Below are 26,323 nucleotides of genomic sequence, written 5' to 3'. Positions count from 1 at the left end.
GGACGCGCAGACTCAGCGGCCATGGCTCACGGGCCCAGCCGCTCCGCGGCATGTGGGATCTTCCCGGACCGGGGCGCGAACCCGGTTCCCCTGCATCGGCAGGCGGACGTGCAACCACTGCGCCACCAGGTAAGCCCTGGCAGGTGGATTCTTAACCGCTGCACCACCGGGGAAGTCCAAGGGCAGACCATTCTTATTTGTATAGTATTAAGTTTATAGTCATATATATGCCTTTTTCTTATAATGGTCTCAGCCTTTGATTTTGTGCCTAGAAAAGCCTTTTCCTTTTCCAAGATCTTAAAAATGGTCAATTTACATATTTTTTAGTACTTTTGGCTTGAGTAAGGATCTAATTTCATTTATTGCCACATGTTTAACCAATTTTTCCCATACCACTTTTTTGAATGATGCATTCCTTATTAGAACTGCTGCCTTTATCACACGACATCCTTATATTTGCATTGATTCTGGACTTTCATTATATTCCATTCATTACTTGTTCTCTTCCTGTTTTATTACCAGGCTATTAAAAAACTCATTTTTTCACAACTAGTCTAGTTAGTTCCCCATTCGTGTGTGTGTGTGTGTGTGTGTGTGTGTGTGTGTGTGTGTGTGGTCTTCTTTGCTATTCTTGCATGCTTATTTTCTCTGAACTTCAGAATCAGCATGTGAAATTACACAAATGTTGTTATTATTTATGTTTTGGGATGAGCTAATGTAGGGAAATGAATTTTCTTATAATCTGAGTTCTTTTATTCAATAACAAGGTTGTCTTTGAGTTTATTAGAGTTTGCCTGTTAGTTCTTTAAAGATACTTTTAATGGTTGCAAAGTATTCCATCGTGTGGTTAAACTGGAACAGAGTAAAGATTCCAAAAGTACACTCCAGAGACACTTGAAAATTAAGCTTTTAACGAAGGTGACACTTCAGATACATAAGTAAAAGACAAATTGTGCTGCTGACATAACTGGCTAGTCGTTTGGGGGGAAAAAAACAAAGATGGGTTCCTGTCTCATTCTTTACACCAAAATGTATTTCAAATATAAAACTGAAACAGTACATACTAGGGGAAAAAATAACAAACAAAAATATTAGGTTGGTAAAGCCTTTTTAAGCAAGACATGATACCTACAGGCCCTAAAACAAGAGATTAATTTCATATAGATTATAATATTGGAGGGGTCATAAATTTATAAGAAGTGAAGTAAAAATAGGGACATTTGTAACACATGGCAGTGAGCTCATTTATTTAATATGAAAAGAGGGGCCTCTTAGGAATGAGTAAGAAAAAGGCCAGAAATTTTTCTGTTTTTAATAGAAGTATTTGGAATGACTCTGGATAGGTGCAGTTTGGAAAAATATAAATGACAAAGTTACAAAAATATCTAACCTTACCTAATAAAGTACAAATTATAGCTTTTGGAAAGATGTGAAAGTTGGCACTTTGAGGAGGTAGGATGGTAGAAAGGCTTCCTTATCTTCCCTTGTGCTACTCACCCCTGGCTCTGCATTAGAGTTACTTAGAGACTTAAAATGGGGCTAAGCCCCCAGTCTTGGAAATTCTGATAAAATTAGACTGAAGGAGAAGCGTGGGCATGGTTTATAAATCTCCCCAAGTGATTCTACTATGTAGTCATGGTTGAGAATCACTCTTCTGGCTCTTTTGACTCTGTGTCCCCTGTGTGTGCTTCTCTAGTACTAGGATACTGTCAAAGCTATCAACATGGAAAAACACTAATCATATAACAAGTGAAAAGGTCATAATTCTGTTAACTTAAAAATGTAGAATACTTTGAAACAGATAGAAGTTACCTTCACAGCAGTTATTTCTGGGCTGCAGTGTCTTTATTCTTTATATTTTTCTGTTTTAACCTTTTTGAAATAGCCATGTATTGCTTTTATAATTGAAAATCTTTAGCTTAAAGTTTTAGAGTCTTTCCTTTCACCTAGATAATCAACCATGTACAAGGGTAGGGATTTGCATTTGTACATACATTAACATATATTAATATATAATCTAATATTAATGGCATTGAAAAAACAAAAAGGTCATTTCATCGAAGCTCTTACCTGAAAAGTCAAAAGGAAGGACAGAAAGGAAAGTAGCCAACAAGGTGCTTGGATAACTGAATTGGCATTAATTAACTGATCCTTTCCATTATTAACCAGTGTTCTATTTATATATATCCCAACTTTTTTTCTGATGAGGAATTAACTTAATAGGTATGAGAAGATAACCAATATCTTTCCATGTCTGACTCAAACAGCAGATGTTGCTCGTTTAATATAGCTTGTAAGCATTGGCACAATAAGCTAAGCTGGGTTTATGATTGATACATAAACTGAACCAAGGTAAATTCTTGGACAAGAAATGACTTTTTTCTTTAGGTTCTTTTTGAAAATTTTTTTAAATTGGTACCTCAGGTATGAAAGCCATTAAGCCTTCATAAGCTGCTCCTTTGGTCTTTAAAAAGGAGAACTATCAAAATGATTTTTATAAAACACATGACTTTTCTAGAATGTTCTTACACCTTATCAATAAAAATTAAAAAATCTTTAACACCAAAATGGTGAACATTAAAAGTACATTTTAAAAATTCATTTTAGTAACAGTAGCTGACACCATAATTCATTGCTATAGACAATGACGGGCTTATTATGATTATTTTACATAATAAGAACTATGTAAGCTCTAAGGTGAATGCACCAAGTCAGGGAGAAATCAAACAAGGGAAAATAAATTGACTCCTTTAGTTTATTAGAAACAAAGACCCAAACAAAGACCAAATTAATTGCCTTCTGTGTTTCTGTGTGATTTCAATTGGGGACTTCTCTTAATTCACCTCTCTGATTTGTATAATAGAAATTATAAGAATAATGGGCTTAATAAGAATTCATTTTCAGCTTAGTTGGACGTCTTCTGTATTTATGTATATATTGTAAAGCTCTGTTCAAAGTTCGTATTTCAGCAAGAGCAGAATATTTTAGAGATACTTTGTATAAAAACAGTGCTTTCATAAAAAGCCTATGAGACAATAAATAAGGTGAGGCAGTGAGGTTTTTTGTTTTGTTTTTTAGTGCCAATATACAACGAACCTCATGAAATCTATGTAGCTGTAACTTGTTACAGTTTGTTCTAGTAATAGGTTTATTTTCAATTATTCTTATCAGTTTCTTAAAACTAGGAATCTTTGTATGAAAAGATAATACATATTCTGATCGCTACAATAGACAGGAACACTTTTTATTACAGAAAATCAGAGTGTTGGTGCATTGTACTTGCCTCTCTTGCTTGTGAACAACCAAACTGACAAATGGTCATCTTGTTTGACTATTTAAAAAACAAAGCAATGTGAGATTACAAAAGGTGTGTCTTTATTAGATGTCGGACTGAATATGAAGTTAAAGATCAAGCTGCAAAAGGGGATGAAGTGACTCGAAAACGATTCCATGCATTTGTACTCTTTCTGGGAGAACTTTATCTTAACCTGGAGGTGAGGAGAAATTTTTCTTTTTAGTACTGACAAAGCCTGAGAATATAAATTGATCTCAATAAGGGATTTGTGTTTACTCTTTTATAACATTAAGAGTGAAATGGGAGATAAAAGAGTCTCAGTACCTACTCATGGTAGTATCTGTCCTCAAATGGCACATGTGTACCATTTTGTCTTCCTGTTCATGGGCAGTGTTGGGAGATAGTTACTAAGCATTTTAAAGTCTTTATGTACTTTTGGAAAGCCGTGGTTTACATGTGATTTCAAGCTTTTGGAATACAGACAGTCACACCTTTTTGAATCCTTGTATCATAAATATTAGCACATTTAGTATGTTGACTTTCAGATGGTGACCCAAAAGCAACTTGCCCTACAGAGCATAAAACTTTGAAGAGGGGAGAGACTAGAGTTTCTGTGTTTTGTTTGTTTTTTTTTCACCTAATTCACCTACAGTAGTTCTTTTTGGTCCTATTTTATATATTAATCTTCTATATAGAATGTATTTGTACAAAGTCTACAGCTAAATTTGTGGTATACTTGAGTATATGCTTGTTGGTAGGCACATAAGTGCTGAATATTACTTTGTAATGGATTTGCTTGATTTTTTTTTTTTTTTGGACTAGTTAGTCCCAGATATTGGTATACCTTCTTAAACTCTGATTTGAGGACTTAGTATTGTAAATACCACTGAAAAGACACGTGAATCCACCGTCAAATATACATCTCAGTCAATCCATCTAAAAGGTCTTTGTCCAGTCTCGTGCCTAATTTACTATCCCTTTTTACCACAGATGGCCTTAATTTTTTAAAAAATCTCATGCCTTAATCTTTCTCAGTTTATTTTTGTATAAGCCAAATAAGAGCATCAATATAAAATGTACCTTAAATGAATTGTCACTTTAAGAACGCAGTTGAACTTTCTATGTGGAAGTCATGATGATTATGTGTGGTGGGAGTTATAAAGATAAGGCATGGCTCCTGAACCTACAGTTCTTCAAGCCAGAGAGCTGAGATACGTATTCCATTCTGATGCAAGTTAGAGTATTTTTAAATAGTATAAAAAGCAGAAAAAGGCTCTGTGTTCCCAAAAAGGTGTTAATAGGCTAGAGACTGCTTTATGAAGCAGTAATATTAAAGGAGGCTTAAATTATCCTGACCATATGTTTTTGTTTTTATAAATTTATTTATTTATTATTTTTTGGCTGTGTTGGGTGTTTGTTGCTGTGCGTGGGCTTTCTCTAGTTGCGGCGAGCGGGGGCTACTCTTCGTTGCAGTGCGCGGGCTTCTCATTGTCGTGGCTTCTCGTTGCAGAGCACAGGCTCTAGGCGTGCGGGCTTCAGTAGTTGTGGCACACGGGCTCAGTAGTTGTGGCTTGCGAGCTCTAGAGCGCAGGCTCAGTAGTTGTGGCACACGGGCTTAGTTGCTCCGCGGCATGTGGGATCTTCCTAGACCAGGGCTCGAACCTGTGTCCTCTGCATTGGCAGGCAGATTCTTAACCACAGTGCCACCAGGGAAGCCCCTGACCATATGTTTTGTATTGTTTAACTTAAAACACTTATTTTGCCAGCACTTTGTTAGACCATTTGTATATCTGTGTTATATTTTGGCATAGTTGCTTTTCATTTTCTTTTCCCCAAAAGATCAAAGGAACAAATGGACAGGTTACAAGGGCAGACATTCTTCAGGTCGGTCTTCGGGAGTTGCTGAATGCCCTCTTTTCTAATCCTGTGGATGACAACTTAATTTGTGCAGTAAAATTACTGAAGGTAGGTTTTACTTATTTTTTTCTTAAAATATAACTGTTTCATCCCTTTAGTGTATAATTTAAAGGAAGGAAAGTACATATAATACACAAATAGATCCAAGAGTAAGTTATTTAAGTTAAATATTGACATTTTACTTTACTCTCGAATTTAATATTGGAAAGGCAATATATACTTATTGTTTAATATAAGAAGCAAAATTTAAAAGTGAAAAATGGAAGTCCTTCACTCCACCCCATACGTAAAGTCCCTTTCCTTCCTTTCCTCTATCTGCATGTGTGCTCTCATAAGATCTTACTCTGTTGTGGCTTGCTTTTTTACCACCAAATGAAGATCTTGGATTTTTGCATGGCTTTTTCCTCAGTAGCTTCCCAGTGTTCCATTGTATGCATGCGCATTGTTTATCGATTCCATCCTTGAACAGTTATTTTCCGTTTAGCCACTGTAGCACTGTCAGTAATCTTTCATTGTATCTTTATATATGCAGTTGTTTATGTAACTTAAATTCTTACCTATAGATTTGGTGGCTCAGTGAGCATGTATACCTTAATTTGATAAGTAATGCCAAATTTCCCTTCCAAATGCTGAACCAGAGTGTGTTCCCACCAACAGTGAATGAGTATACCTCTTTTCCCATATCCTTATCAGTGATGGATAGAATCAATCCTAGGTTTTATTTTGTCATCGTGATGAGTAAAAACAAAAACCTCATTTTAATTTGCATTTCTGTGACTAAAATCACTAGTGAATTTAAGCCTTTTTTTGTTTGTAAGCCATTTTTTTAGTTTCTGTGAATTACCTGCTTATATCCTTAACTCATTTTTTCCTGATTGTGTTTTTTAAATTCTAGGTTGCTATACTTGTTGGATGTTGCATATTTCAAAAAGTGATATGTTGATTAAAATTTTATAGCCTTGGTCATATAGCAAACATGCCATACACTCCTTGGCATATAAAGCCTATGATTAAACTTCTGCTATAGTTCATTCCTTTTCCCTGTCAAGAAAAAGTATAGCGATTCCTGAATATTAGATGGTAGAGAATGATTAGGAATACTTAACTTGCTAAATTCATCTTGTTTAAAGAATGCTTGAACTGCTACTAATATCTTTTTAGAATTTCTGTATTTTATTGAATTCTTTATTTTACTGATACTTGCTTTTTTAGTTGACAGGGTCAGTTTTAGAAGATGCCTGGAAGGAAAAAGGAAAGACTGATATGGAAGAAGTTATTCAGAGAATTGAAAATGTTGTCCTAGATGCAAATTGCAGCAGGTAGGAAAAGAAGTAATAGAGATAGCCAGTAGATCTCAATTCCTTGCTTTTTCTTTGGGGTTGTTTTTAATCTGTTGTGCTTCATCAGAATACTCTTTATAGATCTACAGAAATTTTTTTTTTACCTATGGCTTCTGCTCACCTAGCCACTTTTCTTCGATTATGCTTATGAATGGAAGAGGTTAAGATATTCCTGTGGGAATATGAGTCCATTAAATAGTAAAATGATTAATACTTTTAAGCTCAATAAATATTTGGGAAAAGTACTAGTATAAGTCCAGTTAGAGGTATAAAAGTGTTAGCAGGATCGCACTACCTTTAAGAACCATATATAGCCACAGTTACATGGAATAAATTTCAAGCCTGTCTTAAAAAAAAAAAAAAAAAAAGACAGCAGGAGCCAGACAGTGGGGTGCGAGCATGTAGACTTCACCTCAGTGCATAAGAGAGCACTTCAGACCCTCTGGACAGTGCTGGGTGCCATTGACCAAATGTGGCTCTCAGAGGCGAGGACTGGCTCCTCAGTGGGCGGCAGTGAGGGGTCTGGCCTCAGTAAAGCAGAAACCACTGCCAAGCCCAGCGAGGCCCAGTGAAGATCTGAAGGCGCTCCTCTGAAGTCCCACTACCTCCGGTGGAGCGCAGTCGTCCCTCGCACAGCAACATCAGTGAGAATCGAAGGCATGGAGACCTCACTGGAGATTAGCTACCCTCCTGTGAGAGTCTGAGGGATACTATTACCAGAGCTCTGCCCTTTTGGAAGGAAGAAATAGTTTCCCAGATCAAGCAGGGGAAAGGGGTATTGGCTGTAGCCCATGGCACCAACCTCCAGGGGCATTGTCAAGCAGAGAGGGTCTCTGAAGAGGTTCTCAAGGAGCTGAGCCTGCTGACTATGAATTGGACAAGAACGGGAAGCCCATCAAGCCTGTGCAGTTGCTAGGAGATGAGGAGACTGTGTGTAAAGCCATGGACGCTGTGGCTGCCCAGGGCAAGGCCAAGAAGGGAGGCGAGCAGCAAACTACTCGCAAGGACACCCTCCCTGCCCATCCCATTCCTCTGCACTTCTCCCCTACACATAGCAAGCTGACCACATCTGTAAGTTGTAGCTCCAGATGGGGACCAGTGGCTCCCAATTTCATATTAGCCATTTTTTTCTCTTGTGCCCACTCCCTTCATGCAGTCTAGTCGGAATGGCACCTCTGGGGCAGGGTTGTCAGTCCAAGCAAGGGAAGACTTTTCCAAGAGGGTGGACAGGAAGTAATTCCGGGGGGTTTGCTAATGCTTTGTCTATTACTAAGGACCTGCTTGAGTAAGGGATGGGGGGGAACCATGTTAAGGCGTGACCAATGAGGGAAAACAACAGAGCCTATTTGTGTTCCCAGGGGCCGGTCCTGTATTATTCTGTAGTCAGGTGACTGGGTGGCTCTAGTCATTCCAGTGGAGAATGAATGTAATATGCATGGCAATTCAAACAAATATTTCCTCCCTGGCTCCAGAAGATTGGGATCAATCCTGGATGTTTATGTGTTGTATTTACTTTTACAAAAAAGTATATAATTTTTCTTTTAATTTTTAATTTTTTTTAACATCTTTATTGGAGTATAATTGCTTTACAGTGCTGTTAGTTTCTGCTGTATTACAAAGTGAGTCAGCTATACGTATACATATACCCCCATAACCCCTCCCTCTTGCGTCTCCCTCCCTCCCACCCTCCCTATCCAACCCCTCTAGGTGGTCACAAAGCACTGAGCTGATCTCCCTGTGCTATGCAGCTGCTTCCCACTAGCTATCTATTTTACATTTGGTAGTGTATATATGTCCATGCCACTCTCTCACTTCGTCCCAGCTTACCCTTCCCCTTCCCCGTGTCCGCAAGTCCATTCTCTACATCTTTATTCCTTTCCTGCACCTAGGTTCTTCAGAACTTTTTTTTTTTTTAGATTCCACATATATGTGTTAACATATGCTTTTCTCTTTCTGACTTACTTCACTCTGTATGACAGACTCTAGGTCCATCCACCCCACTACAAATAACTCAATTTCGTTTCTTTTTATGTCTGAGTAATATTCCATTGTATATATGTGCCACATCTTCTTTATCCATTCATCTGTCGACGGACACTTAGATTGCTTCCATGTCCTGGCTATTGTAAATAGTGCTGCAATGAACATTGTGGTACATGACTCTTTTTGAATTATGGTTTTCTCTGGGTATATGCCCCGTAGTGGGATTGCTGGGTCATAGGGTAATTCTATTTTTAGTTTTTTAAGGAACCTCCATACTGTTCTCCATAGTGGCTGTATCAATTTACATTCCCACTGACAGTGCAGGAGGGTTCCTTTTTCTCCACACCCTCTCCAGCATTTATTGTTTGTAGATTAAAAAATTATATAATTAAAAAACCTTCTGGGGTTTCTGATGACTGTTGAAATATTCCCACATGTGGTCATCAGAAAATAAGCCATTCCTTACACCAACATGGGATAAGCTCCTTGACTTCTAAGGTGTAGGAGTTCATCCTCTCATGTGTGTTAGAATCCCTCTGCTGCCTTATTATTGTATGGCAGTGAAATGCCTCTTGATCACGTCCAAGTGTGTCTTTCACTGTGCCAGACTTCTGAATCATGTTCCAGTTGCTTGGCCTGCCACTTGGGCCCAGTACGCATTGAGCATAACTGTACTAAATCCTTTTTTTCCATATCAGTAAAGGAGTGATGTGCATTTTTTTATAAGATAAATTTGTATTATTATAGGAAACGTCTAGAATATCAAAGCATGTTAAATTTTTGAAACAATGTTTTAGGCATCTGTGATATATTAGAGCATGATAACACTTGCTCGTTTTAACGCATTTTCAACTTTTGTCTACAGAGATGTAAAACAGATGCTCTTGAAGCTTGTAGAACTCCGGTCAAGTAACTGGGGTAGAGTCCATGCAACTTCAACATACAGGGAAGCAACACCTGAAAATGATCCTAATTATTTTATGGTATGCCAGTGTTTGCATTTTAAATTTGGTTATTGCTTGAATTCAATTTTGGCAATTTGTAGATAAGTTACATAAACTTATCTCAGAATTTAATACCTAATAACTCTTTTCACTGGCTTAGAGTCACATGGCAGCCATGGAAGGAATCCTCAGTGAAAGGGTAGACTAGACAAAGAGCCATTCAATGACAAGGGAAATGAATAAGGCTTGACTTGGACTTGGGTGAGTGTAGGGATTCCTCAAAGCAGTTTTTCCAGAGAATTCATGATCAAAGCCCTGCATTTCAAACTTTTACTTGGCATTTTGTAGTAAAGTAAATTTAGAAAATGAAAACGGTTACCAGGCCAGTGATGCCCTGAAGCTCTCAACAGGATCAAACAGAAAGAAGCTATGGAGGAATGCTCTTACAATCCAGTCTTGGAAATACTTAAAGAAAAAAATGGTTGCAGGGGGTGGGAATCACAGCTAAAAATCAGCTGACACTAAATCACAGTGCACGACACACCAAGTCACCAAGGGTGTGACAGGCGGCAGACGGTGGGGTTAGACCCAGAAGAGCTTGAGATAATAGCATAGTAATCTGAAGACCATAGACTTTCCCAGTGAAATGAAAATGGCTGCTAGGAATTTAGTTTTTTGCTTGTTTTTGTATTATCAGGTACAGATGAATGAAATCAGCCATGCTCAATTAATGTGCTTTAAAAAATCAATTCTGAAATGATAACATGTTTTAATCGCTCTGATTCCTCCCAGAATGAGCCAACATTTTATACATCTGATGGTGTTCCTTTCACTGCAGCTGATCCAGGTATGTTGTCTCAGTCTTTTTCCGACCATTTTTTGGTAAGATAGTAAATTACAGAAAACCATACCCTCACTGGCACAAAGTTTTAGCTTCTTGAAGAGTTCACATTGTTCTAAAATATAGGGTAAAGGTTTGTCTCACTAGAATATTCTTAACAGTTACCACTTGGAACCATTTCAGGTCAAACATTTGATTCAGTATATAGTGTCTTGTCACCCTAACAATGAAGGATTGGAAGAATCCCTCAATTAAATGCAAGCATTTTTATTTTATATTTCCTCCAATATTTTGTTTTTATACTCTAAACTTTCAGGTAGTTACAGCAGAAGGGAAAGATGGTTGTAGTTCACTATATAGTCAGCAACTTTCATTGGTACAGGTTAATACTTGCAGATACTAAGAACTGTGGATCTTATTAATATTTGGTGAGTCATTTAATTAAAATCTAAATCTCTGCACGCTTTCTTTCCCAGAAAAGAGCCGTTTATAGAATGAGTGCTTTAATTGTGATAAACAGACCTGCACTGTGAGCAAGAGAACATTTCCCCACTTTGAACAAACTTACAACCAGCTTATCAGAATTTTCCCATTTGTTTCCTCTGGATAGCAGGCACTGACTGTCCTATGCCTCTAGCACGAAGGGGTAGAAAGAAGAACCGCTTAACTTCTCAATTTTAAATTATGAAATATTCAAAAATATAAAAACCACACACAAAAAAGGGCATATTGATTCACTGTCAAGATTGAACCAATTTCGGGGCTTCCCTGGTGGCGCAGTGGTTGAGAATCTGCCTGCCAATGCAGGGGACACGGGTTCGAGCCCTGGTCTGGGAGGATCCCACATGCCGCGGAGCAACTAGGCCCGTGAGCCACTACTACTGAGCCTGCGCATTTGGAGCCTGTGCTCCACAATGAGAGGCCCGCGCACCACGATGAAGAGTGGCCCCTGCTCGCCGCAACTAGAGAAAGCCCTTGCACAGAAACAGAGACCCAACACAGCAAAAATAAATAAATTAATTAATAAACTCCTACCCCCAACATCTTAAAAAAAAAGATTGAACCAATTTCACTTATCAATATATACTTTGGGTCTTTTCAAAGAAATAAAACCCTTTATAGATAGTAATAACCATTCTCTGTTTCTATAATTGATACCTCACCTTCAAGTCTAGTCCTTCCATAACTTCCCCCCCCAGAGGTAATTACTGTCCTGACATTGGTGTCCCTGTGCTGTCTTTTTACTTCATATATGGCTGTAAATGATAGGTATTACCATACACAGCAGTATTAACCTAAATGGTGCCTTATTGTTCACATCTTTTTGCAACTTATTTTTTATTCAGTGTTTTTGGTATTCATGTTGATTGATATATATATAGCTTTAGTTCATTCATTTTAAATGCCAAATAATAACCTACTCAGAGTAAACCACAGTTTATAGATCCTCTCCCACTTGTGGATGGTTGGTTGGTTCACACTTGTTACTACCCACAGTGCTGTGCAAACATCTTTAAGAATCTTTGTGCGAATGCAGGAATTTCTTTAGGGTAAGGAAGTAGAATTGTTACATTATAGGCTATATGCATCTTCAACTTCACTAAATGTTGCTAAACTGCTTTCCATCATGATTATACCACTTAATATTCCCACCCAGCAACATGTGAAAGTTCCTATTTCCCATTGTTGGCAACACTTATTGTTACCAGACCTATTTTTCTGTCAGTCTGATTGTATGAAATTGTAAACTTTTATTTCCCTACTAGTGGTAGTGAATTTCTTTTCATGTTTCTATTGACCTCCTGATTTCTTAGTTTGAGAATCACCTGTTTGTGTCCTTTGCCTGTATTTCTATTGGATCATTTGTCTTTCTTACTGATTTGTAATTACTTACATGGCCTGGAAAGTGATCCTTAGTTTCTCCCAGTATGTGCTGTCTTTCCATTTTATGTCTTGTCACATAGAAGCTTTGAGTGTTAAAGTCTTGTTTGTGCTCTCTGTGACTTAGTTTCCTTACTATGATCAAATTCCATTGTCTTCTAAACCTTGTTGCTTTTTATATTTAGGTGTTTAATCCATCTGGCTAGTTTTTATATGTGGTAAATGGTAGGACTTAAATATTCTATAGTTACTCATCTCAGCAACAGGTCATCCTTCCTCTCTTGGATAAAACGTCCCTCTGTGTACCATGTAACTCCCTATGTACACAGATTTGTGTCTTATTCCTGTGTCCAAGAATGTGGATCTTTCTTCTTGTTTGTCTTGACACCAATACTGCATTCTTAATTATTCTTACCTACTGTAAATCTTGCTATGTCTGGTGAGACAAATTTTCCTTCTTCCCTTATTCTTTGAGGCTACCTTGATTCATTTTGGTTCTTCGACCTTCATCTTTGTCCAATCTGTTTTTCCTACTTTTTCTAGTGAATATAGTCCCTAGAAATAAGTAGGAAAAACTGATTGGACAAAGATGAAGATTTATTTAAATAAAATAAATAAAATTTATTTAAATAAAATAAATAAATATTTAAATAAAATAAATAAAATTTCTATTTATTTATAGAAATTCAGTTTGGTTTTCAAACTGAATTTTGTTTCTGCATTTTGTTCAGAGTATCTTGATCTTAAAGTTTTGAGTCCTTTTTTTCTCATCATTCTAAACATGCTTATTTTTGCTTCATATTTTTGTTTTCTTTTAATTCTAACCCTACTGTTATTTCTAATTGTCATATACAAAATGATTTATGTTGTGATCTTTTTTGCAATCTCATATTTAACTGTCTTTTTTAAACTTTTTTGTGGAAGTGATTTCAAACTTACAGTAAAGTTATAAAAGTAAAAACTGTGCAAAGAACATCCATCTACCTTTTACTCAGATGTACCTTCAACAGTTTACTCCATTTATCATTTGTTCTCTCCACACTCACTTTTTTTTCTAAATCATTTTGAAGTTAAGTTGCATATACTATGGCCCTTCATAACTGCTCCAGCGTTTTAACTGCCTGTTTGTTTTTGTTTATGAAAACTTGTGGCTTGGATTGTAGGAACATCTCTCCAAAGGGGGGTTTATATTTGCTTGTGCCAGGAGCCACAGGGGTAAAACTGGCTTGGAACAAGTTTCTGTTTTCTTGTCGTAGGGATTCTTTATGTGGATAATAGAAATTTGAAGTGCAGGCCCATTGTTAAAAATTCTCTGGGGAACCAGTTTCTTCAGAGTACTTCTGTCCTCACTCCAAACCCAGGCAGAGACAACCAAGCTTCTTTGCCATCTCCCTTTGCCACCGAGGTGTTTTTCATTTTTCCTTGGTTCACCTTTTGCTTGAAATACCAGTTCTTTGAATGTTCAGCCTTTGTGTTGGTGAGATGGACTTGGGGCATGAATTCCATCTCTCTGTTTCACATGATGGACTCAAGGCCTTGCTTTCTGACCTGTGGGTTTTAAAATCCAAGCCCTTTGTTCTTAAGACCACCTGGTCTGTCAGCCTCCCAGCTGCAGTAGTTATGTATGGCTTCCAGTTCCCTTCTCGTTTCTGTCGTCTGGTGACTTGATTGTGTGTGTGTGTGTGTGTGTGTGTGTGTGTGTGTGTGTGTGTGTGTGTGTGAACTCATTCATACATTTAAAAGAATGTTTTATCTGTTGCCTTAAGTATTTGTTGCAGGAAGGTTTTATAGTTAAAATTGTCTCCAAATTGCCAAGATTGGGTATCAAAATATCACTAAGCCTTTAAGCTAGAATTAGAGTTTTATAGAGACTGACGATCTTGGAAAAACATGGTCTCTATCGAGTTAAATGTAATTACATCATCATCTCGAAACTGGAGGTAGCTGTTCACAAAAAACTAATTGTAAGATAACTAGTTTTAATATACACTGACCCATTTTATTATTCAGAGGTAAGGACTTCATACACACATGCTAATCTTAAAAGATACTCGGTAACTCTGCTTAAGACAGTTGGCAGATGGAGAGCTATAATATCACCTGTTATTGCCTTAGAAGAGCCCAACCAAGGGAAAGTTAGTATAGCTGAAACATTTATCAGGTATCTATGTTCCAGCTGTCTCTAAGGAGAGGGAAGAAAAGAAGATCTCCTATGCTCAGAACATTTGCTAGGTTAGCCTCCTCTGATTGAGAAACTTCAAGCAATGATGGCTGTTACCTGCTAGCCAGGTAGCTCACTTTACCTCCTTGGGAAGGAGTAATGGGGGAGCCAGAAACTAGGAGGTTTGATTGAAATCCCTCCTTGTGGAAGGAAAAACAGTAGTATGGAAGAAACATGTTCTTCCCCAACAAGTTAGGACAATATCTTGTCTGATGGAAAGAAGCAGCAGAAAATGTAAACAGCATGCACACTGGGTGTGAAATGTACTCTGTTATGTTCATAGTGGCTTTGATTTCCATCTTATATTTAGAGGAATATTAAATATACAGTTGACCCCTGAACAACACAGGTTTGAACTGCACAGTTCTGTTTATATGTGGATTTTTTCACTAAATGTGTGCTACAGTACTTACACAGGGTTGGTTGGATCGCAAATACAAAGGAAACGTGTGTAAGGAGGGTGGACTGAGTTACATGTGGATTTTCGATTGTGTGGAGGGTCAGTGACCCTCAAGGGCCAACTGTATAATTTATGAGCATATTTTGGGGGCGGGGAGAGATACAGCAAGCCAATTAGAATATAAGTTTTGTAAAAGATATTCTTAAGTACATAAATGGAACCTTACTGTTATTTAAATGTATCTGCTTAAATGAAAAGCCATAATATTAAAAAAATTTTTAGGGATAACTGGCCATTTCATATGAATATTTTTCAGCATTAAAATTTTTTATTTTTTGTAGATTACCAAGAGAAATATCAAGAGTTACTTGAAAGAGAAGACTTTTTTCCAGATTATGAAGAAAATGGAACAGATTTATCAGGGGGTGGTGATGCGTAAGTTCTGTTTAACTGCTTTCTTTTTTGGGTTTTTTGGGTTTTTTTTGGGGGGGGGTTGTTTTGCTTTGTTTGGCCATGCCGCACAGCTTGCCAGCATGATCTTAGCTCCCCAACCAGGGATTGAACCCGGCCCCCCCGGCAGTGGAAGTGTGGAGTCCTAACCGCTGGACTACCAGGGAATTCTCATCTTTAGCTGCTTTCTTTGTGAAATTTCTGTGGCCACAGTTTGTAGATGGAGTTTAGACTAGAAAAGATGATGAAAGAATGTGCATTTTGATTTAATGGTGTTATAGTGGTATATATGTACTAGTTATTTACCAAAATTTTTCAGAAAATCATATTAGAGAAAACACTATGGTTCTGAAAATTAAATATAGTTAAGGTGGAAAAACTACTAATATAGCATATTCAAACAGTTTTTATAAAATAAATACTATTATTATACCTAAGACTTTAAATAAGTAACTCTAATGCTGTAAGATCTTGGGTAAGTTCTGTGCCTGTTTCTCCATCTGTTAAATAGGAATAGTAGACCCCTCCTTGAGTTTTTTTGAGAACTAAATGAGATACATAAATACTTGAAATAGCCCCCTGGCACATAGTAAAAGGCTCAAAGCTTAGCTGTTAAACGATTAAAATTAAAACACAACTATATAAAAATGTTTGGACTGATAGACATATAAATTATAGTCCTGTTCTCATCTCTCAATCTTCATCTGCCATTCTTTGTAATAAAATAAACTGTTACTGTATTACTCATTTATCATTAGAGTGTACTGCATTTTGTATATGGAAGGACCAAGAACTTATGAGGTTTAGTTCCAGTTCTGTTAACAATTCATGTGAATTTGGACAGGCTACTTGGATTCTCCTCTTCATAAGTGGAAGGTGGAAAATAAATTAAGTCTGTGACTTCAGTTTTTCTTATCCCATCTCATGTGTTGTAGGTTTAAAAAAAAAAAAAATGAACCACCTTTATTCTGTCTCCAAGTAGTAACATTTTAATTATAAGTCAGTATAAGATTTTCTAATGTTAACATACTTTTATGTACTAGTTTAATAGAAAAAAATACAGGGATGTGCTTCCAAGCACAATTAGGAAGGTTCAGTCCTGCCGAGAGTATACTGCTGGAAATTAAAGTTGTCCTTGGCATTGAATTTCAGGTTATCCTCTAAAGTTTTGTTTGGTAAGCATTATATTCTCTTTGCCCTAATGAACTTGTGGCATCTCAACATATGGCCTTGTACTAGAAATGGGGGAGGAAGAAGGAGAAAGACCCATCAGCAATTGGTAGGATTGGCAAGATAGTTTTGTCACATGTTGGTAGAAAGGGTCATGGGGGGTGGGGAGATGCATACTTACTTTCATGGCATAGTATCTTAGACATTTTCTGAATTAAAAAACATTAAACTTGTCATATATGCTTCTTTCACAGATACTTGGATGATATTGATGATGAGATGGACCCAGAGATAGAAGAAGCTTATGAAAAGTTTTGTTTGGAATCAGAGCGTAAGCGAAAACAGTAAAATTAAATTTCAGCATATCAATTTTATAAAGCAGTTTAGGTTATGGTGATTTAGCAGAACACAGGAAAGCAAAAAAATGTGTCACACTTATACCAAATTAAGGATGTTGAGTTATGTTACTAATGTATGCAACTTTAATTTTGTTTAACACTCTCTGCCAAAATAAACTTTATTCCCTATAACTTAAAATGTGTATATATATATAATAGTTTATTATGTACAGTTAATTCCACTGTTTTGGCTGCAATAAAATCGATTTTGAAAAAAATGAAAAATGTCGAAAGTAAATTTTGCTAGCTGGTTAGAAGCTTATCTTTTAAATTCTACTTTTCTTGAGGGAAAAATTCTTAGCCTGGAAATACATATTACTGCAAAATGTAGCATCCTTTTTTAGATATGAGTATTATAGCTTTCACTTAGTTTTACATTTAGTGTCTCAATGAATTGAGTTTCAAATATGAATCAGAATCATGAATATCTTTAGCACTGAAGTCTTAGAATATATCATTAACAACTGATTTACATATCCAGATGCTATTTGAGACCAAGGGCTTTTAAAATGGCATTAAAAAAAGACTAAGAACTCCCAACTAAACAAACCAAGATTCTTCACTGAGGATTTATTGCAATTCTAGAATTGGTTTTTTTTCACCTAACCTCACTACCCTAAAGCCTGGAACATTATTCTGCTTCATTTATATGACTTTCTTATTTTTGTTTTATAGCATGAGTTGCATTGACTTTTTTACTAGAGAATTTTACTAGATCTTTGTCACTCAAGTTTTCATCTGCTTTATAATTGCTATACCTTGAGAATCACTTTTCTAATACTTTTATTACTATAATGTGGTACCAACTCAGCCCTACCTAATTAATATTTTTACCAATGTCAAAAATCTTTTTCCAACTAACTAAAAGTAAAACTTAATGTACAAAAGGATTGCTTGTAAATATGCATGTAAATAGTTCTGTTAATAACCCACTGTTTTACATTTGGTACATCTGTGTCTGCCTATACAATCAGCTTTCTCACTTTTCTGCTTGTTTGTTTGGTCTGGATTAAAATTAGACTTTAAAAATAAAATTTAAATAGTTTTGTTTCCTCTAAATTTTTGGAGTGGTATCCTGGTATTTTAAAGAGTTTCTGTTGAACTTTTTTACATGACATCATAAAGTTCAGATTTGAAATCAGAGAAACTATACTAGGATAGAAGATATTCTTTGAACAAGAGTTTCAATAACATACATCTACTCGGAAAAAAACAGCAATTATAAAACATTAAAACTCTTTAGCGTCCTTATTGTAAAAGGGAAATATATATGTAATTGGGGTTTTTGGAAATTGTAATAGTCAGAATTCTTTTTTTCAGGATGGCTCCTAACATGGTGGCTAGTACTTTAATCTGCAGTTCTCTAAAGATTGTGCTCACTGTAAGTCAGGGATAGGGGGAAGGGGGTGTAGGGAAGGGGCCCGACATTAGACGGGCCAAGAATGTGCTAACTGAATATACTTTAAACTTTGCCGAGTCGCTCAGTGCATAACCACCCAGTTTTATCTGCTAGCTCACTGTCACCAACTCCTGCTGAACTCACAACAGCTACCAACAGGATCAGTATGTTCCAATTACTAGTTCTACTTAGGTAACCACCCAAACTTAGTGTCTTCAGACAATAAGCGTTTTATTATGCTCATGCTTCTATGGCTCAGGAATTTGGACAGGGTACAATAGGGGTGGCTTTTCTCTATCCTGCAGTGTTTTGAGGCCTCGGCTGGGAAAGCTAAGGACGAGGGGTGGCTCCAACAGCTGGTGGCTCTAATCATCTGGAGTCGTCTTCACTCACATGGCTGATGACCGGGCTGAGATGACTTGAAGCCATCACTCGACCAGACCCACCTACACAAGGCCTGTCCACATGGCTTGGGCTTCCTGCAACATGGCAGCTGGGTGTTGAGGGGGCATTGCAAAAGACCTGGAAGAAGCTGCCTTGGAAGCTGCATGCAGCATAACTTCTGCTACAGTGTCTTCGTTCTAAGTGAGACGCTTGCTATAAAGCTGTATCAGATAGAAGGCCTTCAAAGAACGTGTGGACATGCTTTAAAACTGCAACAGTACATACTGAAAGGAAGAGTTGGCCGTGTGCCACGATAGTTGGCCTTTAGGATTGCCGTATCTTCAACAGAAATATGGATCAGTAAGTCTTTTGTAACAGGGACTATTAGTACAAATCTTTAATGAGCAAGGACACAAAGGTGCCGGTGAATGTTAGTCTTGTGTCTGGTAACAGTGCAAATATCAGTCTGAACCTGGCAGTTGTGTCATCAACTCAGACCCTCTGTATTGTCAGTGCTCTTCAGCCAAAGACTACCAGGACCACACCTGTACCTGAATGTGCTGAGTTTAGTACTTGTTGTCGTGAGGCAGAATATACACCATGGGGAACTGTGGGTTATGTCAGTAAGAGGGTGTTCAAAAGAACTTACAGGATTTGGGCTTTGGTTGGATAATTTGGGAGAGGGCCTAAGAAACCAGAGGTACACTCTAGCTTGGATGCTGTCAGAAAGCAGGGGCAATTCTATGATTAGGTATTTCATTCAATCTTACCCATAGGGAGGACAGTAGAGAGTATGGATTAAGTTGTAATTTGTTTAATTAAAAAATCACATTTATCGAGAGAGGATGCTTGGTGTAAAAGAGTAAAAACCTGTCCAGGACTGAAGGACTGAAAATTAGCTCAAACTGAAGAAGAAGGAAGTAGCCTTGCCTATTAATCAGTCTGGGAGGACAGACACAGGTAAAGCCAGCTACAAATTTAACAGGAAACATTTTTCCCCAAGGTCATGACCACCTCTTTGTGTGACCACTACTCTGTTAACAATGATGCCTCCAGACCTGCTTTGCTATCCTCACCCATCTTTTACTGGGGATACCCAGTTTCTAAACTGCACCCGCCTCATGATAACAGCCAGTCCCTCAGTTAAACCCTGCTTCTAATCCTGTGCAGAAACAGCATCCAACCAGGAAGTGGTCTCTCTTCCCTTAGAGTTTCCTCAGAATCCTTCAGCAGGAACCCAAACCTTACAACGATGACGCCCTCCTCCCCCTGTGGAGAGCACCATTTGTGTTTCCTCTGAAGTGTGCTTCCTTGCTTACACGTCAAATATTTTGTCAGACTACAGGCTTGAGCCTGGTGGTCTTTGGCTGACTAGACTTTAGCAAATGTAAATAATTTAAGGTCATGTATGCTACTGCTGTATTGTGTAAGCCTAGCAAAATGCCAGCCCTGGGTGAACTGGACGCTGCTGCTGCATCCAAGCATCCGGAGGTCATGTTTCTGGTAGGTTTGTACTGCTATAAATTCATAGTCACCACCTTCATTTAGGCTGTCGGTGCTGCCTGTAATCTTACTATTTCTTCATTCTCTTGTTTAATTCAAACCCTCTCTACTCTGCCTGCCCCTTTATTCCCTAAAGACTTGCTTCACTGGAAAAAAAAAAAAAGGCCACCAGACAAATGTACACAAATGCACAGACATGCATCTGCATGTACTTCATCCCTCCTCTTCCTGTATAAAAAGTATCCCTCCACCTATTAAAAACCAGTTATCAACATGTGCTTGAATCCCATGCCCTCTCAGTCTCATGAACTCTTTGTTACTTGGTCTGTAATTTTTAAAAAATCTTTCTCCATTGGCCCTTTGCATGAGCTGTTGAACATGCCATTCCTCTCATCAAAAGAAATCTGGCCCTTACATTTCTCTCCAGTTACAGTCCTCTTTGTTTCCTAGTCAGACTTCTCAAGTGTTTTCCCTTTTTTTTTCCATCTCCTTACCCATTTGCTCTTCAAACCCACTATAGCTTCTGCCACCACTATATACAACAGACCTCATTAGTCAACAATGACGTCCATGTCATTAAGTTGAATAAGCACTTCATTCTTTAGCTTGTTCTCTAGGCAAGACACCAAAATTGAATATACCCAGGCATCTAGAATACAATAGCTTGCTTTCTAGCTTTTGTGCTGTTTCTCAGTGTTTGGGGGGCTTCTTTTCCCTTACCTAATCTGTAAGAACTGGTGTTCCTCAAAGCTCAGTCCTAAGCATTCTTTTCTCATGTCACAATATCCTTGGACTATTTCATCTTCTCCTGAAGCTTCAGTTAGCATCTATCACCATTGACCTCCATTATTTCTAATCTCCTGATTCTAGACCTTTACTGGTTTCCACTGGGAGGGCTCACAAAATTTGTCATACTATTCCCTAAATTTACTCTTCTTACATTCCCCTCTCATTGACGGCACTGACACTTACTCACTTTCCCCAATCAGAAACCCCTGGAATTGTTTTTAACTCCTACTCTTAAATCATCCCCAAGACCAAAGAGTTGATCTCCTAAATATTTCTAGGAGCTGTGCTCTCCATTCTCACTGTCCAGTCTTGAGTCTGAACTGCTATCATCTCTCCTGTTGCTCTTTCAAAAGCCTTTTACTGGGCTCCACACGTCTGTTCTCATATCCTACAATCCACCCTCTACTCAGCAGTTCCAGGAATTTTTCTAAAGTACAAAAGCCACCACAAAACCCCTCTGTAGTAGACAGAATTTATATATAGGAGGTTCTTATACACTGGAGGGGGAAAAGGTGGGAGTTGGATAGGACCTAAGTTAGCACTGTGTAATAAAACTGATGTTACAGATCAATGAAAACATGGCTGTCTGAGGATGCCCTTATTACACTTTACATAAGATTGAGGTCAATTTGCATATCAGGCTTTAAAAATGGAGATGAATTTAAGGAGCTATATTTCAATCCCTTAGTGCTGCCACCTTCTGCTTAAAGCCCTTGTAATAGTTTACCACTGCTATTAAGATAAAGTCCATAAATCATAAATCTGTACTACCTACCTCTATAGCCCAATTTCAGGCTTCTCTCCCCTAAGAAGAGCCTCTCTCTTCTCTTTAATCATTCTTAAACCAAACTGGCCTTTTTTTCAGCCCTTTTAAGGGGCCAGATCTTTCCTTTGGGCCTCAGAGCCTTAACACAAGGCTGTTAGCTCTGCTTGAAACACTTTCCCCCTCTACCTGGCTAACACCTACTTAGCCTTTGGATTTCAGTGAAAATATTTCCTCAGTCTAGGTTAGGTCTGCCGACTATATACTCCCACAGACCTCTGTATTTTATCTTAGGAACACTTATCACAACTGTGATCAAATTATTGTCCAGTCGTTTCTTTCCAGTTAATCTCTAGCCCCCATCCTCAACCCTGGGTCTCATTTGCTGCTTTATCCCCAGCACGCCCAGCACGTATAAGGCTCTCCATAAATATTTGTTTTAATGGAAATAAATAAATATAGCAGACGCGTCCACTTGCCATTGTAGAAAAAGATGTAAAAGATGCAGAGAAACTGCTGAAAGACATTTTCTGATACCAAACTAGGAAAAGAAGATCTCTATCTTTGCCCAATTTTTTTTAACGGCTTTATTGACGTATAATTGCTTAGATTATTTAATAAGCATTACTCCACTAAATTACACCTCTGTAGCTATCTCGAATAGACCATCAGAATGCAAATCCCAACCAGCTTTGAAACAACCAAGTCAGACCAGTTCCTTGTGGGGTACCGGAAGTAAAAACCTGAGAGAAGCGGACCAGCTTCCGGACTGGGAGCCCCCGCCTCCTCTACTTCCGGTCCCCTCCCCCGATGCGAGCGGAGGGCGCGGTCAGGTTGGGACTTCCGGTCTTCATTTGTAAAGTGGGGCGGCTTTTCTACGGTGCGGGAAGGTTTGAATCGCGGCTGTTTTACTTCGCTTCCTCTCCGGGGTCAGAGCTGTCGCTGCTGCTGCCGCTGCTCCTCTGCTACTCGGACTCGACGAAAGTCGCCAAATACTCTCCCTGTGGCCTTACTCCTCTCGGTTATGATTGTTTTCTTTCCTCGAGAAACATAACTTGCCGGTAATTTGTTAAACTCAAGACAGATTCCTCGAGAAGCAGTCGTGGGCAGGCGCAGACGTTTCTACTCCGACCATTTTGGCAAATTAAAAGCACAAGGGCCGTTGATTGTCCTCATTTCCACGACTTTTCAGCTCAGAACTGCTTGCTGTGTGAGTTTAAGACGTTGGTTGTTTTGATGAGGCTTTTTCTGTAACTAGATAGCGCATTTTGAAAAATGAGGTTCCCGTTTATGTCAAGAACAAACTTGTGGCTTTTTGATCGTTAAATATACTCGGACATAATGTGCTGGGTGGTGAAAACACAAACAGGAATAAGACAGTAGAGATGAGGCTGGAAGTTTAGGTTGGAGCTGGATTATTTTTTTTATGATGCCAGGAACTTTAAACATTCGACTGTTTCTTGTGTATGCTTGATTATTTAAATAATCTGAACAACAATTATACCCCAGTAAGCTGTTAAAAAAAAAAAAGAAAACTTGGCTAAAGATAAAGACCTTTTTCCAATTGTTATCAGAAAATATGTTTTCCAACGGTGTATCTGCACTTGTTTTTTTCAGAAATAGCAAGTTGCTATCATACATATATACGTATAGCTGCAATATAAATATATTTATTGCTATGAATATTTATTGCCGTTTAACAAGTATGTAAACAAGTGGTGTAAAGCGGTTGGTATGGTCGGGTTGTGGAAAGTTACTTGTGAGGGCAGTACTGCAAATGGATTGGAGAGGGGAAAAATTGGAAAAAGGTCCCAGACAGTTTACAGGAATGGAGGGGAAAGTTGAGACCTGAAATAGAAAAGGAGGAGCCAGATTTATGGGAGAGACTGACAAAATCAACAGGAATTGTTACAAGGACGTAAAGGGAAGCACTGAGAAATCAAATATTGCTAACATTGAGATACCATTAACTCAAATTGCAAATTCAGGAGGAGCAAGAATTTTAAAATTCACTTATATATTCTTATATATTATATATTTATCATTTAAAAAAATGTATTGCACCCTTATTATTGGCCAAGTATTGATTCAGCTGCCAGGGATAGAACTGTAAGACAGATGAGGGCCCTGCTCTGATTGAGTTTATGTCCTAGTGGGAAAAGACTAAAAGCAAGTAAATAAATAGAACAGTTTTGATAGTAATAGATATTATGAAGAAAAACGATGAAATGGATAAAAAATGATTGGGAGATGGTTGGGAACAACTTTAACTGGTCAAGTTAGGCCTTTGAGGAAGTTAGATATTTGCGCTGAGATATTAATGGTGCCAAAGAACCAGCCATGTGATGAGCCAGGGAAAGGACATGCTAGGCGGAAGGAACAGTGCAAAGGCTCTGACATGCGATACAGCTTCCTTAAAAAAACATTAAAAAGGCCAACGTAGCTAAGTTGTCCTGAACAAGAAGGAGAGGGTTAGGAGATGACATTGGAGAGGCAGGAGATGACATTGGAGAGGTAGATGGGGGCAGGTTGTATGGCTTTTATAGGCTGTGGTTAAGAATTTGAGTTTTGGGCTTCCCTGGTGGTGCAGTGGTTAAGAATACACCTGCCAATGCAGGGGACACGGGTTCAAGCCCTGGTTCGGGAAGATCCCATATGCCAAGGAGCAACTAAGCCCATGCACCGCAACTACTGAGCCTGCGCTGTAGAGCCCACGAGCCGCAATTACTGAGCCGGCGTGCCACAACTGCTGAAGCCCATGTGCCTAGAGCCTGTGCTCCACAACAAGAGAAGCCACCGCAATGAGAAGCCTGCGCACCACAACAAAGAGTAACCCCCGCTCGCTGCAACTAGAGAAAGCCCGTGCACAGCAAAGAAGACCCAATGCAGCCAAAAATAAATAAATAAAATAAATTAATTTTTTAAAAAAAGAATTCGGGTTTTATCTAAGTGCAAATGTTGGGTTGTAAGTCAAGAAGGGTTAGATCTCATTTTTATTTTAAAAGGTCCCTCTAGCTACTGTTTGTAGACTGGCCTCCAGGGAGTTAAGAGTGAAAGTGAATTAGGGGGTATTAACAGAAGTCTGCTTTTGGTGGGAGTGATTAAGTTCCATTTTAGTCATGTGGAGTTTGATGTATCTGTGGAACAGGGACATGAAGAGAGGTCCTGTAGGCAACTGGAAGCTCTGGAGAGAGGTCAGGTAGATTTGGAAGTTCTCTAGAGAAAGAAAGTGATTAAAGTTGTGTGAATTTCCTCAGGAGAGATCATTTAATATTGGTTTAATATTTACTTATATGCTGACATTCTGCAAAAGATTACAGGCTATATCATATGTAGCTAATTATATACATTGAAAAGGGGTAAGATTTTTTTTAAAAAGCAAGGGTGGGCATAAAAGCCACATGAGTTTATCTAGTAAGAAGAGATGAAATGAGGACTAAGGTCAGGTGCTGATGAATCCTTGATTTGAGAGAATGGTGAAGAAAAGGAATGATTAAACTAAAAAGCAATAGATATAGAGGGGATGGTGGAAGAGGGACCATGCCCCCCCCCCTTTTTTAAATAAAAGGCAGAGGAAGAGGAAGTTTGGTGCAAGAGAAGATAGATAACATTGTCACATGTCGACCAGTTTAGTAGGGTGAAGACTGAAGTCATTGGGTATAGGAAGATACTGGTGACCGTTGTGAAACAATTTCAGTAGAGAGGTGGAGGAGAAAGCTGGATTGCAATTCTTCGAAGATTGTTGGGAGAGAAAGCTGACACTGAGTGGATACTATACCTGAGAAGTTTATTGGTAGGAAATAGAGGTAAACTGGGGAAAGTGGTATCTATGGAAAGTTTTTTTTTCTGACAGGTGAAACTTTATCACCTGAGTAACAGAAGGAGATGATGTCCTAGAAGGGGATGGAGTTAGTTTTAGAAAGAATCACAAAATTTACTGAGCTCCTACAAGGCAACATTCACACTACTGGCACTGTCATACATGTTGTCTCATTTAATCCTCACAACGATCCTGTTACCCCCATTTTACAAATAAGGAAACAACCATCCCAGCCAACCTGTGGTTTATAGCTATGAGCTAGTGGAGTTGGAACCCAGCCCTCCATTCCCCTTCCGTCATACCTATATGGAAAGCATAAGTGAAAATACAGAGACCTTTCAGAGGTAAAGAAGAGGAAATTGAATTAAATGAAATAAGGATGAATCTAAGACACTAGGTGGTTAATTAGCTTTCTGAGTCGTGACATGGATCTACTTCCTTAATGCCAGGCTAGGGGCAAGAATCCAGGTGTTCATTTCCCTTAGGCCTAATAGTTACTTTTGGCCTGCCTTTTACATGTCCTACAAATGATTTGTTGTTTTCTTTTTGCAAAGATGGAATTTGCTTGTTATTTGAAATGAGATACTGAGCATACAATTTTCAGAAGTTAAACTTCAGAAGTAAAGCTACTAAAATGATAAGGGCATTTATAACTTGGTGGGCCATCTCCCTCTCAGTTATCTTCCACACTGAAGTAGAGCCCTTGGAGTTAATGAAGGCATTCAGATCACATAAGCGTGTATAGCAAGATAATCACTTTTCATTCAACAAAAGTAAATGCAATGGCAATTTTGTGTTTTGCTTATGTTCATCCACTTTTTTTTT

The 26,323-nt window shown here is 38.2% G+C and overlaps 2 protein-coding genes and 1 pseudogene across 5 annotated transcripts in view; all 3 read left to right on the top strand.

The window, feature by feature from the left end:
* Nucleotides 1-18,649, top strand: part of PAIP1 (poly(A) binding protein interacting protein 1) — a 30,805-nt gene extending 12,156 nt beyond the window's left edge. For 2 of the 4 annotated variants that reach the window (XM_024122007.3, XM_024122016.3), the window contains exons 5-11: nt 3,383-3,494; nt 5,135-5,260; nt 6,425-6,531; nt 9,401-9,518; nt 10,272-10,326; nt 15,164-15,257; nt 16,697-17,065. In XM_024122007.3, the coding sequence (XP_023977775.1) occupies nt 3,383-3,494; nt 5,135-5,260; nt 6,425-6,531; nt 9,401-9,518; nt 10,272-10,326; nt 15,164-15,257; nt 16,697-16,790 (706 nt within the window). In that variant the 3' untranslated portion in view covers nt 16,791-17,065. Of the gene's footprint in view, nt 1-3,382; nt 3,495-5,134; nt 5,261-6,424; nt 6,532-9,400; nt 9,519-10,271; nt 10,327-15,163; nt 15,258-16,696; nt 17,066-18,160; nt 18,208-18,544 lie in introns of those variants that run through there. The other 2 variants (XM_055086544.1, XM_055086543.1) reach the window with 2 other exon arrangements.
* Nucleotides 6,694-8,064, top strand: LOC102983210 (phosphoglycerate mutase 1-like; annotated as a pseudogene).
* Nucleotides 18,650-22,547: 3,898 nt separating the features above from the next.
* C8H5orf34 (chromosome 8 C5orf34 homolog) overlaps nt 22,548-26,323 on the top strand; it is a 33,652-nt gene continuing 29,876 nt past the window's right edge. Inside the window, exon 1 of the mRNA XM_024119574.3 lies at nt 22,548-22,888. The gene's annotated coding sequence lies outside the window, so the exon portion shown is untranslated. The remainder of the gene's footprint in view (nt 22,889-26,323) is intronic.

The sequence above is a fragment of the Physeter macrocephalus genome, chromosome 8, assembly GCF_002837175.3.
Source record: "Physeter macrocephalus isolate SW-GA chromosome 8, ASM283717v5, whole genome shotgun sequence".
Lineage (NCBI taxonomy): Eukaryota > Metazoa > Chordata > Mammalia > Artiodactyla > Physeteridae > Physeter > Physeter macrocephalus.
Note: the sequence above shows the minus strand (reverse complement) of the source record. Positions and strands in the feature narration are given on the sequence as shown.